Below are 14,738 nucleotides of genomic sequence, written 5' to 3'. Positions count from 1 at the left end.
GTCACACAATAATCCTACATCTGAGTCCGCAGTATATATTTCATATTATATGTGCCAAAAGACAAATTAGACTTCAAAATAATCAAAACAATTCAATTCTATAAAGTATACACACACATCTAGCTATAGAATTGTTTGCCTAAAAAACTTCAGCAATTACTGTGTGTGAATTACCTTTCGTAACTTGAACAATAGTCTTCACATTATGCTATGCCTAGATGCTGACATTAAAAAATGGCATGATGAATATGGTAAGACATAAGACACAGCGCTTTAGACACTAGGACATATGAAGTACAGCTGGCTATAAAACACATTTCTGTCTTGGCTTGGCATCAGAGCTGGTCCCAGGCTCCCAGGCTGCTTGCTGTGTGATGATTGGTTAACTAACCCAATCATTTAAGAGTGTTAGCGCTGAGTGGAACGTGTAATGTTGTTTGCGGCATTAACTGAATCATCTTGTGACTTTAGTGAGGCTTCTGACTTTTGTTAGGCTTTGGGCTTTGCTGTTGCCAATTAAAGCAAAAAAAGAGAAACAGTTAGAAGTAATTGTGATTCAGAAATGGGGAAGTTGCTGTATAGTAGACAATACCTGCAAGCCCTGTGTCCCTGAGTCTTTCAGGGTTCTCCCCTCCTCCTTAGTCTTCCCTACATGTGGATATACCACATACCATGCAGAAAATAAAGAAATCATTCAGAATTGTAAGAATCCTTTCTCTTCTAAAATAACACATGCAGGGTCAGTCCCTGCAGGCGCCTCATACTTATACATCCCTAGTACATTCATGGATCCTTGTCTTAGTATCTTTAGTATATTTTACTGTTCTTTTTAGTCATGTGGATTTGTTATTTTGTTATGTTATTTTATCATCCTGTTTATGTTGTTGTCTGTGGTTTCTTAAGCTACTGGGACCTTGAATTTCCCCTTGGGGATCAATAAAGTATCTATCTATCTATCTATATATCTATCTATCTATCTATCTATCTATAAACCTCAGATCATCTTCTTTTCTAGCATCCCTAACACACTTCACACTTCACACTGACTGTAGATTTCCGTTATTGGCTCGCTTTGGTTCTTCTGTCAGATTGATGAGAATGGGCATTATGTCCCGATACTCCCAGCAGATCTCCTAAAATACGGCAGTTTGACTGTTGTTCCCCAGTCACTTTGGACGAAGGCATCTGCCAAATGAATACATAGAATTCTACATCTCTCTCTCTCTCTCTCTGTCTCCCTCTCTCTCTCTCTCTGTCTCCCCCTTTCTCTCTCTCTGTCTCCCCATTGTGATTGAAGTTGATGACACACAAGGTAACTTTATGAACAGTGATTTTGAGCCGTGTCACTTGGCCACTTTCCCTGCCAGATCTTTAAACCTCACTGGGTTTAGGTTGCCCCGTGAACTCACTCACTCACTTACTCCCTCTCTTACTCACTCACTCACTCTAACTCACTCACATACTCTAACTCACTCACTCACTCACTCACTCTAATTCACTCACTCACTCCCTCTCTCACTTACTCACTCTCTCACTCCCTCTCTCACTCACTCCCTCTCTCTGTCACTCACTCACTCTAATTCACTCACACACTCTCTCTCTCTCTCTCTAACTCCCCCTCAGGTGTGTGTGGCGTGGCGTTGAGCTGGGGGGGCATGTTGCGTAAGGAGGGGAAGTGGTGGGGGGGCAGTTCGGAGGCCTACAGCAGCGACCCCGAGGAGGAGGAGGAAGAGGGGATGGTGTTCGGAGAGAACGAGGAGGACAGCGAGGAGATGATGGACCTGAGCGACCTGCCCACCGCGCTCTTCGCCTGCAGCGTCCACGAGGCCGTGTTCGAGGAGCAGCGGCAGAGGGTGAGTAGTGAGGTGTGTGTGTGTGTGTGTGAGGTGTGTGTGTGTGTGTTTGTGTGTATCACCTCTGAGCATATTTGAATCCTTTCTGTATGTGTGTGTGTGTCACCCTAATACAAAGCCTATGTATACTGTGTGTGTATCGTATCATGCTAATAAGTACAAAGTGTTTGCATATAATTCCTGCTGTGATTCAGGGACTTACTATCTTTTGTGCTGGTGTTTCCTCTCTTCACTCTCACACACACACACACAGACCTTTCCCTCTCAGCTGATAGCAGAGTGCTACACACACACACACACATACAGACCTTTCCCTCTCAGCTGATAGCAGAGTGCTACACACACACACACACATACAGACCTTTCCCTCTCAGCTGATAGCAGAGTGCTACACACACACACACACACACACACACACACACACACACACACACACACACAGACACAGACCTTTCCCTCTCAGCTGATAGCATAGTGCTACAGTGGCAGAAATGTGGCTAACGGCTCGGACACTCTGATATCACCGTGGAAACTGCTGCTGATGTGGGTGCTGATAGCACACAGCTCAGCAGCTCTTGTACTCTTACCAGCAGGGTGTGTGAGTGTGTGTGTGTGTGTGTGAGTGTGTGAGTGTGAGTGTGTGTGTGTGAGTGTGTGTGTGTGAGTCTGTCTGTGTGTGTGTGTGTGAGTGTGAGTGTGTGTGTGTGTGTGAGTGTGAGTGTGAGTGTGTGTGTGACAGGCTCCCAGTTGGAGGGGGATGGCCACTAGTACCAGGGCCCCTAAAGGTGACAATGCGCAGGCCCACTTTTATGAGCAATGTTCCAATGTTGTTGTTTGTGTTGTTCTGTTGTTGTGCTGTTTGCGTTGTTGTGTTGTTGTGTCCTTGCCTGAGTGGTTATGTGGAAACACTTGGCCCTGGTTAGGTGCGTAGAGGAGGAACACAGAGAAATACTGTTTTAATAAAATAATAATTTTATTTTAATCCCATTAGATCCTCCGCATAGCCAGGACTTTAAGAGTGCCAGGCTCGTGACTCCCTCACACACACGCACGCATGCACGTACACACACACACACACACACACACTCTCTCTCCATCACCTCCCCCTCACTTGTTCCTTCGTTAACCAAAACATATTTTGAAGAGCACATTAGCATGCTTAAATTGGCAACAAAAATTCCCTTCTCATGAGTCAATCCTACTTTATCTAAGCAGCAACTAGAAGCCTCCAGTTCTGTAATTAACTTCCTCACAATCACCTACCCCCATTTACACACACACACACACACACACACCGTTTGGATTTCACTGGCTTCATGCAGTAAGTCAAATAATGAATGCATTTGCAGAGAGAGAGAGAGACTCAAACACTACAGACTTTGCCATCCATAAACTTTGTTTCTGTTTAAATAACCTTTTCCTGCAAACTTCTAATACCACAAACCTTGAGGCTTGTTTCACTCTGCTCCGTTTTCCTCATCTCTCTCTCCCTCTCTCCCTCCCTCCGTCTCTCTCTCTCTCTCCTTAATGTAGCCTATTCTTCACTAGCTCAGAACAAACAGGAGTCTGTAGATATGACAGACGCAGGGGCTAATGGGGAGGAAGGGAGGAGGGGTGGGAGGGGGCAGAACATTGTAACCTACATTCAAGAGCCGGTGCCTAGGCCTCCAGACTCAGGCAAACGCCTAGCATTCTCACTACACCTAGCATGCCTAGTACACCTAGCATTGCCACTACTCCTAGCATTCCTATTTACACCTAGCATTCCCATCACACCTAGCATTCCATTTACACCTAGCATTCACATTTACACCTAGCATTCACATTTACACCTAGCATTCACATTTACACCTAGCATTCCATTTCCACCTAGCATTCAAATCACATCTAGCATTCCCATGCCACCTAGCATTTCCATCACACTTACCATTCCCATGCCACCTAGCATTTCAATTACACCTAGCATTCCATTTACACCTAGCATTCCCATTAGCATTCCCCCATTACTCCTAGCATTCCCATTACGCCTCTAGCATTCCCATTGTACCTAGCATTCCCAGTACACCCAGCGTTCACTCTGCACAGCACTCCAAGATCTGCTCAGGAAGAGTTTACAGGCCCCCTGAAAAAGTAGTCCTGAAAATGGCTTTTATCCCACCCCCTCCACCTCCTCTTCTGCATTAGGTGAAGGGAGAAATATTAAGAGCTGTGTCTCTTTTCTCCCCTCTCTCTTTCCCTCTCTGTCTTTGGTGGATCTCTATGCTGCCCACATGGTCTCTCGGCAGACAGACCCACTTCATTACTCACATATAAAGCCTTTTCTCTTCCCCTCGCTGTCTCTTTCTCTCACTCTGCTTCTCTCTAGCTGCCCTCCTTTCCCCTTAAACATATTAGTCTCAGCTCCTCGAGGCCATCTTCTGCTTAAATCACTGTCCTCACCTGCTAAGCTAATAGCCCACAGCCAGACCTTAAAGAAGCCCTATGCAACAATTTTAGCAAAAATGACCTTAATTATGCAGGTTGAGAGTCGTTCTGATGGTTCTACAACACTTTCTGGGTCGTTTGGTGGGTGCTTTGTCTCCCCCTAGTGCTTCTCCGCGGAAAAACTGAATATGCAACTTTCTGGTCCCGGACCGAAGAAATCCGGATCTGACTCGGTGGAAGGCCTGGAAAATGTAGTCAGATTGTACTTTCTAAGAAGACTGCAAAACGGACTCCGACTTGGCTTTGTTGCTGTTGAAATTTTAAGTAGCCTACCCTTGGGTGAACTTAGTTTTTGTAATGTGGTTTGATAGTCTCTTGAACAATGTGTTTGCTCGACCGTTTTATTGTGAGCCCTGTATGTGTTTAGCTTGGTTTCTTGATGGCTAGCTCGCTAACTAGTGGGGGTTTAGCGTAGCAGTCACTTGCTACCGAAGCTGCAGGGGGAGCTATGTCGTGAAAAATGCGAGCCCAAATCAGGTGAAAACCCAGAAACAGCGAAGGAATAACCAGACTTGCATAGGGCTTCTTTAACAGAGCTTAAAAATTACCACAGCTTGTTAGCATAGCCACACAACACCACTACTGCAGCATGGATGAACGATTGTTTCTCTCAGTCACTTTGGTGCATTGCTCAGATCAGAATTCAAATGCTCTTATTCAGTAGTTCAGCCTCCATAACATCTATGTTCAGCATCCATAACATCTAGTCATATGTTCAGCCTCCATAACATCTAGTCATATGTTCATGCAGTTTTTGATGTACAATTGTCTGCTGTACAGGTTCTCTGTTGCATAGCATGAGTGGCCCTTGTTGTTGTCTATTTAATTGTGTGTGGCTCAGGAAGACAGACAGACACTTTATTCATCCCAAGGGAAATGTTGCATCCAGTAGCTCATATAACGCTGCAGAACAACTTCCAGTTCTAGGAGGCAAGCTCGACTCCTGATCCGAGGTGCTGCTGTTTCGCGGGTTCGAGTCCGGGCGTGTGCAGGGCTGAACCGCGCGGGTTCAACGCAATGCAGGTTACATTGGTGCCGTGACCCAGATCGGAAGTGAGGTTTAGGGGGGTGAGTGTAACGGATGCCAGCTAGCATAGCTGTGCGTTAGGAACACTAGTAAACCTCACTCCCCGACGCCTCAAGAGTAGCGCTGGCATGAAAGCTAGCAGCCTGGGCTTTTAGCTCAATTGTCAGCACGCTCGACTCCCGATACGAGGTGCTGCTGTTTCGCAGGTTTGAGTCCGGGCGTGTGCAGGGCTGAACCGCGCGGGTTAAACGCAACGCACGTTACATTGGTGCCGTGACCCGGATCGGGAATGAGGTTTAGGGAGGTGAGTTTAACGGATGCCAGATTTCTCAGTAACGCAGGTTACAGAAGCAATGCAAAGAAGTAAAATGCAAAGTAGTACAGTAGGAGTATGTGTCCTTGTGATGCAGTCTGCACATGTGCAAAGGAATAACACAGTAGTCCACTATGTGTCCTTGTGATGCAGTCTGCACATGTGCAAAGGAATAACACAGTAGTCTAGCATGTGTTGTGATGCAGCTAGAGCTGAAGATGTTTGCCGGGACCGGTCGGGTTCCGTCGTGTTTGGGCTTAATTTCTATCATTTCACGCGGGCTCAAGCCGGGCTCCAGCTTGCGCGGTAGGCTAAATGAGCGGTCAGGTGATATGTTTCGATTAGCTGCGACAAAGATGCAAAAATGGATGCTGAGGAGGTGAAATGGAGGCTGGCCTCTGGTGATTATGTTTTAGTTGCACCGGCAAAGAAAGCAAAGTCTGAGGTGTGGAAAAGTTTTGGCATGTGCATAATGAGAATAATAAGCCAGTGGGTTAGCCTATGTGAAATCCGAAGGAAGAACGACAGGGAATTTGTCACTGAAAAGGCATGTTGATCAAAGCTTGTCCACACCTGCCAGTGCTCAGGATCAACCTACAATCACATCGTTTGTTACAGCAACAAAACCCAACCCTGCAAAGGTGAAACAAATGATTACGGAGAACAAGTGTGTCAGCTTTCGCTGTAAAGACATTAGGCCTTTTAATATTGTAAATAGTGAGGGGTTTAAAGAGCTGGCGCAAGAACTATAATGTCGGGGCTGCGTATTGGAGGGTTCCCGCAAACTTCAGAGTGCTTAGATGTTATGATGTTACAGAGGACATAGGCTATTTTATTTCTTTGTTTCAACTTCCAAGTGGCGTAGCCTACATTAGTCATGAATAAATGATGTTAAAAAATGTATAAATAAATCATTCTTGACAAAAGGCAAAAGAGCTGAGATTTGGACATTTGAATAATGTCGGGCTGTAAACGGGTTCGGCCTTTTAAAAAGCTGTCCGTCTCGGGCTCGGGCTCATTTCTGTCGGGCTCGGGCCTTGTCGGGCCTAACTTTTAAGGCCCGATTACAGCTCTACAGTCTGCACATGTGCAAAGGAATAACGCAGTAGTCCAGTATGTGTCCTTGTGATGGTGCAGAAGTGAACAGTGTCAAAGTCGTTTACCAGTGCAAGAATACAACAATTATGCATTATAGAAATACGTAAAGTAAACAGATGTCAATCATGAACTCCTGAAACACTGAACACCTCTAACCAGTTACAGAGCTGCATCACACACACTTTTCTGTCTCGCTCACAATCATCACTGTGTGTGTTTCGGGTGTGTATTCCGGGTATTCCTACACCACGTGTGTAAAGTAGTGACTGAGATCGCTCACTCAGGAGTGGAGTGGGGTGGTGTGGGTGATTTGGGTGGGTTGGGTGATTTGGTGGGGAGGGTGGGTTGGGTGATTTGGGTGGTGTGAGTGATTTGGGTGGGGAGGGTGGATGGTGATTTGGGTGGGGAGGGGGCTTCGTGTGCTCTGTTTATTTTTACAGCCAGAGTCCTGCAGGGGAGCATGTTTGAGGGAGTGCTGGGCATGAGAGAGCGCTGGGCAATGAAGGTCACTCACACTGCCCTGTGATTTGAGCCTGGGGCTCGGCTGAGCGAGCAAACAAACTCGTGTGTGTGTGTGTGTGTGTGTGTATCTCCTCTGCGCCACCCTACACAGAGAATGACATTGCGATGTTCTCAATGGTTTACCGCGTGCTTACTGAGGGCTCTGGATCAAAAGGGCGAAGATAAGATGCCAGAAACACATCAACAACGCTTTAATGAACAACTAGGCTTTTACTGCTTTTTTCTCAGAATTTAAATTCTCAAAACTACTAGTTCAACCTCCCCATCATCTAGTCACTTGTGCACATGATAAAAGCCATTTCAGTTTCTCCGACATACACAATTGTGTAACATTGTACAGTTGAAATTTACTTACAGAAATGTTTATATTGAAAACATGACTAAGCATTTTTACTCCCTTGTTGGTAAATAATGGTGCAAGGACATGTCACACTAAGCATTTGGAGCAAGTTACATGCTTTTGCAGGCAGCCCGCTGTGTGGTGCAGTTTGAACAAATAGTTTTGAGAAATCCACTTATTGTGCAAATGTTAATGATAATACGAGACGGTAAAAAGCTCGCCCTCCGGAGAGGATGGAGAAGGCATGGGTTCAGTGTTAGCCTATTAGCCTTGGCCAGCCTTTAGAATAACTTTTATAGATTTCACAATTACCAGTCTGTGGCACATTCATCTAAATGGAAATCTCTCCTGGCCTCATATTGGACTGGGTGTTTATCGACTCAGGACGGTTGCAGTGGCATTTGCAGTGAATTGCTCTGTGTTGTGCACACACGCATGCCTCTCATCTGTGTTCTCATTTTTGTTGTCTTTTGTTGTGGTGGTGGTGGTGGTGGTGGAGGGATTCATAAAAAACAAAATGTTGTTTTTTTTATTTACCATGACACACTTTTTTCTCATAAGCCAGTGTTGTCGCTCTATAAGACTAACCGAGTTGATTTCACTGACTCTAATGTGCTTTATCTCAACCATCTATGTGCATGAGAACAAGATAAAGAGAAAGAGAGATGAAGAGAGAGACAAAGAGGGAGAAAGAGAGAGAAATTGAAAAAGAGAGAGTGTGAGAGAGAGTGAAATTCAGAGAGGGAGAGAGAGAGAGAGAGAGAGAAGGGACGGTTTACAACCAGCTCTTCATAAGCCCTTCATTTTGTTGTGTCTGGCAGCTGGATGGTGTTTCCATAGCGATGTGAGAATCTGTTTCATCAAAAGCTTTGACCTGGTTTGTCAGCACGTGTGTGTGTGTGTGTGTGTGTGTGTGTGTGTGTGTGTGTTTAGCGACCTGGCTGTAATGCTAAGCTCTCGGAGTGGGCCAGACGGGCGGATAGTGAGAGCCGATAGCAAGAGCTCCAGCCAGAACGTGAGCAATAAAGGTTCTCACTCCACTGCCAAGACCAGAACAAGCACACATTTTATACAGCGTTGGCCCTCACCAAGAATTAGCACTCATTAAGAACCCATTTGCCTTACAAGTGTTACACACAAACTGCTTCATCCAAATATGTGTCGAAGTCGAAGATGAAAAACGTTTTCCTTTTCTCTTTCTGTCTGCGTGCATGTGTGTCTTTCTGTGTCTTCTTCTTCCGTGACTCTTTTACGATCATATTTCATTTGCAGTGAGATGTTTTTGTTTTTTTTGCACGTGTTGTTATTATTTAATGACTGCTCGCCATCCTCCCTCCCCCTGTGACCTTGACTGTCCTTGACCTGTGCACCACTAAGCCCATATCAGCAGTTTAACTCGTGTGGTTAGCTGGCACACTCTGTCTCATCAGCGCCTACAGACCCAGATTGGATCTGACACCGTGGGCCCATATCCAGACCAGACCAAGAACCACACTGTATCCAGGCCCAGTTTAATTCAGACCAGACCAGAACCACACTGTATCTAGGCCCAGTTTAATCCAGACCAGACCAAGAACCACACTGTATCTAGGCCCAGTTTAATCCACATTCAGAACCACACTGTATCCAGGCCCAGTTTAATCCACATTCAGAACCACACTGTATCTAGGCCCAGTTTAATCCAGACCAGACCAGAACCACACTGTATCCAGGCCCAGTTTAATCCAGACCAGAACCACATTGTATCTAGGCCCAGTTTAATCCAGACCAGACCAGAACCACACTGTATCCAGGCCCAGTTTAATTGTATCTAGGCCCAGTTTAATCCAGACCAGACCAGAACCACACTGTATCCAGGCCCAGTTTAATTTACATTCAGAACCACACTGCACATTCCACACACACATAAGCCAAAACCATTCAATGTGCGTGTCACTCATGCCACAATTCAAACTCAAACTAGACCCATATACCCATCCACATCATCACCAGACCCATATACCCATCCACATCATCACCAGACCCATATCCATCAACACCAGACCCATATCCATCATCACCAGACCCATATACCCATCCACATCATCACCAGACCCATATCCATCATCACCAGACCCATATACCCATCCACATCATCACCAGACCCATATCCATCATTACCAGGACTGTTCAATATCACATGCAGTCAACATCAGCATCACTTCATCACCACATTCAAACCATAGCCATGCTACATCTTCATGGGAATCAAGATCGCCCCACGCCAGAGGGACTGAGTGAATTGAGTTGAACTGGGTGCAGTCTGCAGACTCAGAGCTGTGCAGTCCGGTCCGGTCCAGTCTATCTGTCCTCTCATGGTCACTGTGTCAACCCCCCCCCCCCTCCACACACACACACACACACACACACACACTCTTCCTACACTCCGCCTACCTACTGACTAATTCCCACATTTTCCCCCATCACTCTCTCTCTCTCTCTCTCTCTCTCTCTCTCTCTCCCCTCTGTTTATGTCCTTCTCTCCATCACTCTACCCTTCCCTAACTCGCATCTCTCCCTCACTCAGTCTCATCCCCCTTTTTTCTCATGTCTTTCTCTCCCTCTTTCTCTTTCATCTCGCTCTCTGTCTCCTCCTGTTTTTCGCATGTCTTTCTCTTCTTTTGTCATTCTCTCTCTCCCCCTCTCTCTCTCTCTCGGCTGCTTGCTTTATAAATAGCTTGGCCTAGATTAGGGCAGCTGCAGAGAAGCCGGAGGCTGCTTGGGTTGGGTTGAGCAGGGCTCTGTGTGTGTGTGTGTGTGTGTGTGTGTGTGTGTGTGTGTGTGTGTGTCACACAGACACACACACACTGAAATCCACACTACACAGTTCCATAGGTATTCTTTCTGCCTGTGTGTGTGCTGTATCTGAGTGTATTGATGGTATAGTGAGGGTGAGTCCCTCTGAGTTGAGAGAGCAGCAGGACCTATATGACCTCAGATTAGTAAGCTGGTGGGTCAGGGGAGGTGAGGGTGTGTTTGTGTGCGTGCGTGCGTGCGTGTGTGAAAGAGAGATAGGGAGACAGAGGCAGATGAGGCAGTGGTGTTTGGTTCTGGGATTGGCAAGAATGCTGGATTCACCACTACCACTAAACTACTGAAGTTATGACCACACACACACACACTACACTGTACACTCGCACAAACACACACATACGGATAGAGAGAGAGTGTGAGAAACACACACATGCTCAGACATGCACACACACACACACACACACACACACACACACACACACACACACACATATCCTCTGTGCTGGAGGCTTTGTGTTTACTCTGTGCTCTGCATGAGGTCTATCTGCAGGCCCAGAACATCGCCCCATACACAACACAATTAGAGCACACACACAAACACACACACACACACACACACACACACACACACACACGCAAAGCCCTGCTGAATAATGTGCATCCCTCTCCATCAGGGGCTCAACTTTCTCTTGTTGGTTTATGCTACATGCCGGCAGGCCTAATAAGAGCAATTGAGTCTGTGTGTGTCTACGTGTCTCTCTGTGTGTGTGTGTGTGTGTGTATGTGTGTGTGTGTGTGTGTGTGTACATGTGTCTGTGTGTGTATCTACGTGTGTATGTGTGCAATTATATGTATGCATTGTTGAGATGTGTGTGTTAGGAAGTGTAATTAGGAAGTTTGTGCATGTGCTTTTTGCACCTTCACCATGACACTCACTCTCTTGAGCACAGAACTACAGGCCAGTCCCGGCCCTGTCACTGCAAGCGTCTCATGCTTGATCACCCTCAAGCACACTGTGGATTTTGATTTAATTTATATAGTATATTTAGTATTTAGTTTTGTTCGTTTTTCTTATCTTCTACTGTCTCTATTGTACAGTGGAGTTTAGTTATATGTTTATACTTATACTTATGTTTACCATTTCTGCTGTAAGTGCATGTTGTGTGTGATGTCTGTATGCTACTGAGACCTTGAATTTCCCCTTGGGGATTAATAAAGTGTCTATCTATCTATCTATCTATCTATTTATCTGCTTATTCCCTGTGTGTGTGTGTGTGTGTGTGTGTGTGTGTGTGTGTGTGTGTGTGTGTGTGTGTGTGTGAGAGAGAGAGAGAGAGAGAGAGAGATAGAGTGTGAGAGAGATAGAGTGTGTGTGTCAGAGAGAGAGATAGAAAGATAGTGTGTGTGAGAGAGAAAAATGCTCAGACCAACTGCTCTGAATACAAGCTTGACATTTTTAAAAAATCGAACGACTTGGCTGCATGGCAACGCTTGTTTCACTGTAAATGTCATTCTTACCACATTATTCAGCAGTGCCCCAGAGGGTCAACACCATCTCCTTTCCTTCAGTTCTGCATGAGCCAATTTTCATTACATCTGCATACCTAAACAGCTTGTTTATTTCTGTACAGATTAATGAATAAATAAAGGGAGATAAAAGGGTGTTTGCATATGCCAGTAATAATCCTGCACAGCGGAAGCCTGCGAGAGACGGGAATATAATCCCTTCTGAAGCGGACTACATGAGCCGTGGCAGGGGATTGATTGAGGCTGTGGAATTGTTGGGACTAAAATAGAGTGGAGTGCTGCAGCTCATCGCCCCAGAGACTCAGGTGGAGCAGTCGTCCAGGTGTTACTTAGGGTGCAGTGTGACAAACAAGACTGGCATGGAGCCAGGCGTGTGTGTGTGTGTGTGCGTGTGTGTGTGTGTGTGTGCGCACCTGAAACAAACATGTTAGCATTGAGCAGCTTCTTTTCTTCTGATAGGATGCTACTGACTGCTGTCAGGATTTGGCTGGAGTCCTCATACTCTCATCCCCACGCATTGCCATACTGCCTGACTAGCACTGACCATCACTAACAGCACTGACCAACAGCACTGACCATCACTAACAGCACTGACCATCACTAACAGCACTGACCAACAGCACTGACCAACAGCACTGATCATCACTATTACTAACACCACTGACCATCACTAACAGCACTGACCAACACCACTGACCATCACTAACAGCACTGACCAACAGCACTGACCATCACTAACAGCAATCAAACAAATCTTAGGTACTGCATTGGCCAGTTGTTGGCCAGAGTGCCCAAAGTCCACAAGCGTATCATTCCACTCAGTTTCTAGATCAGATTTACTCTGTCTTCACGCATAGGGAATGTGCCTTGTTCTAGATCAGATTTACTCTATCTTCACGCATAGGGAATGTGCCTTGTTCTAGATCAGATTTACTCTATCTTCACGCATAGGGAATGTGCCTTGTTCTAGATCAGATTTACTCTATCTTCCCTCACAGGGAATGTGCCTTGTTCTAGATCAGATTTACTCTATCTTCCCTCACAGGGAATGTGCCTTGTGCTCGTGCCCATGTGGTTTCCATTTAATACACTGATACACGGGGCGCAAGAACGAAGGGGACTAAGGACTATAGTATAAGGTACAGAATCATTGAATAAGTGTATGTGCATAAAGCGGAGCACAGTACGTCTGTGTGTGTCAGTGATGACAATAAGGTCCCTGTAGCACCTTTAGAGCTGGCCATTCATGACCATCAATGAGATAAACTGGATCTACCTTAGTCATGTCTGTGTGTGTGTGTGTGTGTGTGTGTGTGTGTGTGTGAGAGAGAGAGTGATACCTCCACCTGCTGACTCCTCAGCACAGCTTCTGGACTTGTTTACTGCATGAGCAGCTAACATATGAATGAGACTGTTCATATTAAGATTATGAAGTTATGCAATCTTAGTCAGCTGGAGCAGGAGGATCGGATAGCGTGCTCACTCAGTAAATGAAAATGCTTCACATAAGCACCACTGCAGTTTGGGGACACTCTACCCACTGCACTGAATTATCCGCATGCTGCCTTTACTTCTTGTTTTTGTTATTCAGCTATAACGGCGTAGGCGACTAAATTACTTTCTATGACTAAAACCGCCTAATTGAGGGTAAACGCCAGATGTTGTCACGCTCGCTCCCTGTAGATTGATCCCATTGCTAGAATGTTTATGTCCATTGTGTGAAACACTAACAAAACAGCACGTCGTAAAGGCAACGCGACTGACTCACTGGCGATACATAACCGACTCTGCAGTGCGAAGCGGGACCGATGGGAAAGCTGAAGAACACACGAGCGAGCTAGTGACGTCAATGTAACAGCGGAGGGCGCTGGTTGGCGCATTCGCGCGCATCTGACAGCCCCTTTTCTGCGTGCGCTCAAGTGCTGCTCGGCCAGTGAGTGAAGAGAGCCGTAGCCAAGTAGAAAGCGAGGACGCTGGATGCTGCAGTACACCGCCTGAAGTGCGCTTGAAAACAAACCTACTGTGTCCAAAGACCGAGCTTGTCCTTTCCGGAAGAGTTGTCATTGTGGGACTGAACAGCCTTATTTGAGAGGAAAGAGGAAAACGATTCTTTTTAGCCTCTCCCCCAGCCTTGAAAGGGAATGCCATCCATAAACATGAAACTGGAGATGGTGACTCTCATCGCCTGCGATGTGGACATCGAGGTCTTTACCTCCGACAAAATGCAGGTACCGTTTCAAACCGAAATGCACGTTTTTTTTTAATCTCTCGCTGCTTTTTGTTCTGGGTAAGTGCGACCACCACATTATAGGAACTGCGCTGCAGGCCCCCCGCCCGAATGTCATCTGTCATGAGGTTTTACGTTGTTCGTTCATTGTTTTCCGTCCAGGATTTTTATCAATGAAACCGCATTCCTTCATTAATATTCAAAGAGCGTATGCGCACGGCTGTCGTCAATGCTGTAAGTCTTTGACGTATGTACAGAAAAAGCGCACTCAAACGTGACGAGAAAGTGTTCGGCGTGCGCTATTTATCCAAATCAGCGAGCCGGAATGTCATGCCACGCAATGCGTGTATTTTATATAATTTTTTTGTTGGATGATTTTGGCTATTCACTGGGTAAGACAGAAGTTACACGCGGAAGAGGAGATGGTGTGCTGCATTTGAATTGTTCATACGAGGCTACAGACCTGGGATCAGTTTAAGACGCAATAGCGGTTCAGCCCCCCCTACCCCTCTCGGCATTGCAGGTGCGCTAAAGAGTGGCGCGTACAGCCGGCT

The 14,738-nt window shown here is 46.0% G+C and overlaps 1 protein-coding gene across 2 annotated transcripts in view; it reads left to right on the top strand.

The window, feature by feature from the left end:
• The first annotated feature begins 1,655 nt into the window (after window positions 1-1,655).
• rcan3 (regulator of calcineurin 3) overlaps window positions 1,656-14,738 on the top strand; it is a 46,000-nt gene continuing 32,917 nt past the window's right edge. The window contains exon 1 of one of the 2 annotated variants that reach the window (XM_042089696.1): window positions 1,656-1,853. In XM_042089696.1, coding sequence (XP_041945630.1) covers window positions 1,656-1,853 — 198 coding nt within the window. Of the gene's footprint in view, window positions 1,854-13,832; window positions 14,186-14,738 lie in introns of those variants that run through there. The other variant, XM_042089706.1, reaches the window with a different exon arrangement.

Source organism: Alosa sapidissima, chromosome 1, assembly GCF_018492685.1.
Source record: "Alosa sapidissima isolate fAloSap1 chromosome 1, fAloSap1.pri, whole genome shotgun sequence".
NCBI classification, from domain to species: domain Eukaryota; kingdom Metazoa; phylum Chordata; class Actinopteri; order Clupeiformes; family Clupeidae; genus Alosa; species Alosa sapidissima.
This window is presented reverse-complemented; position numbering and strand designations above follow the sequence as displayed.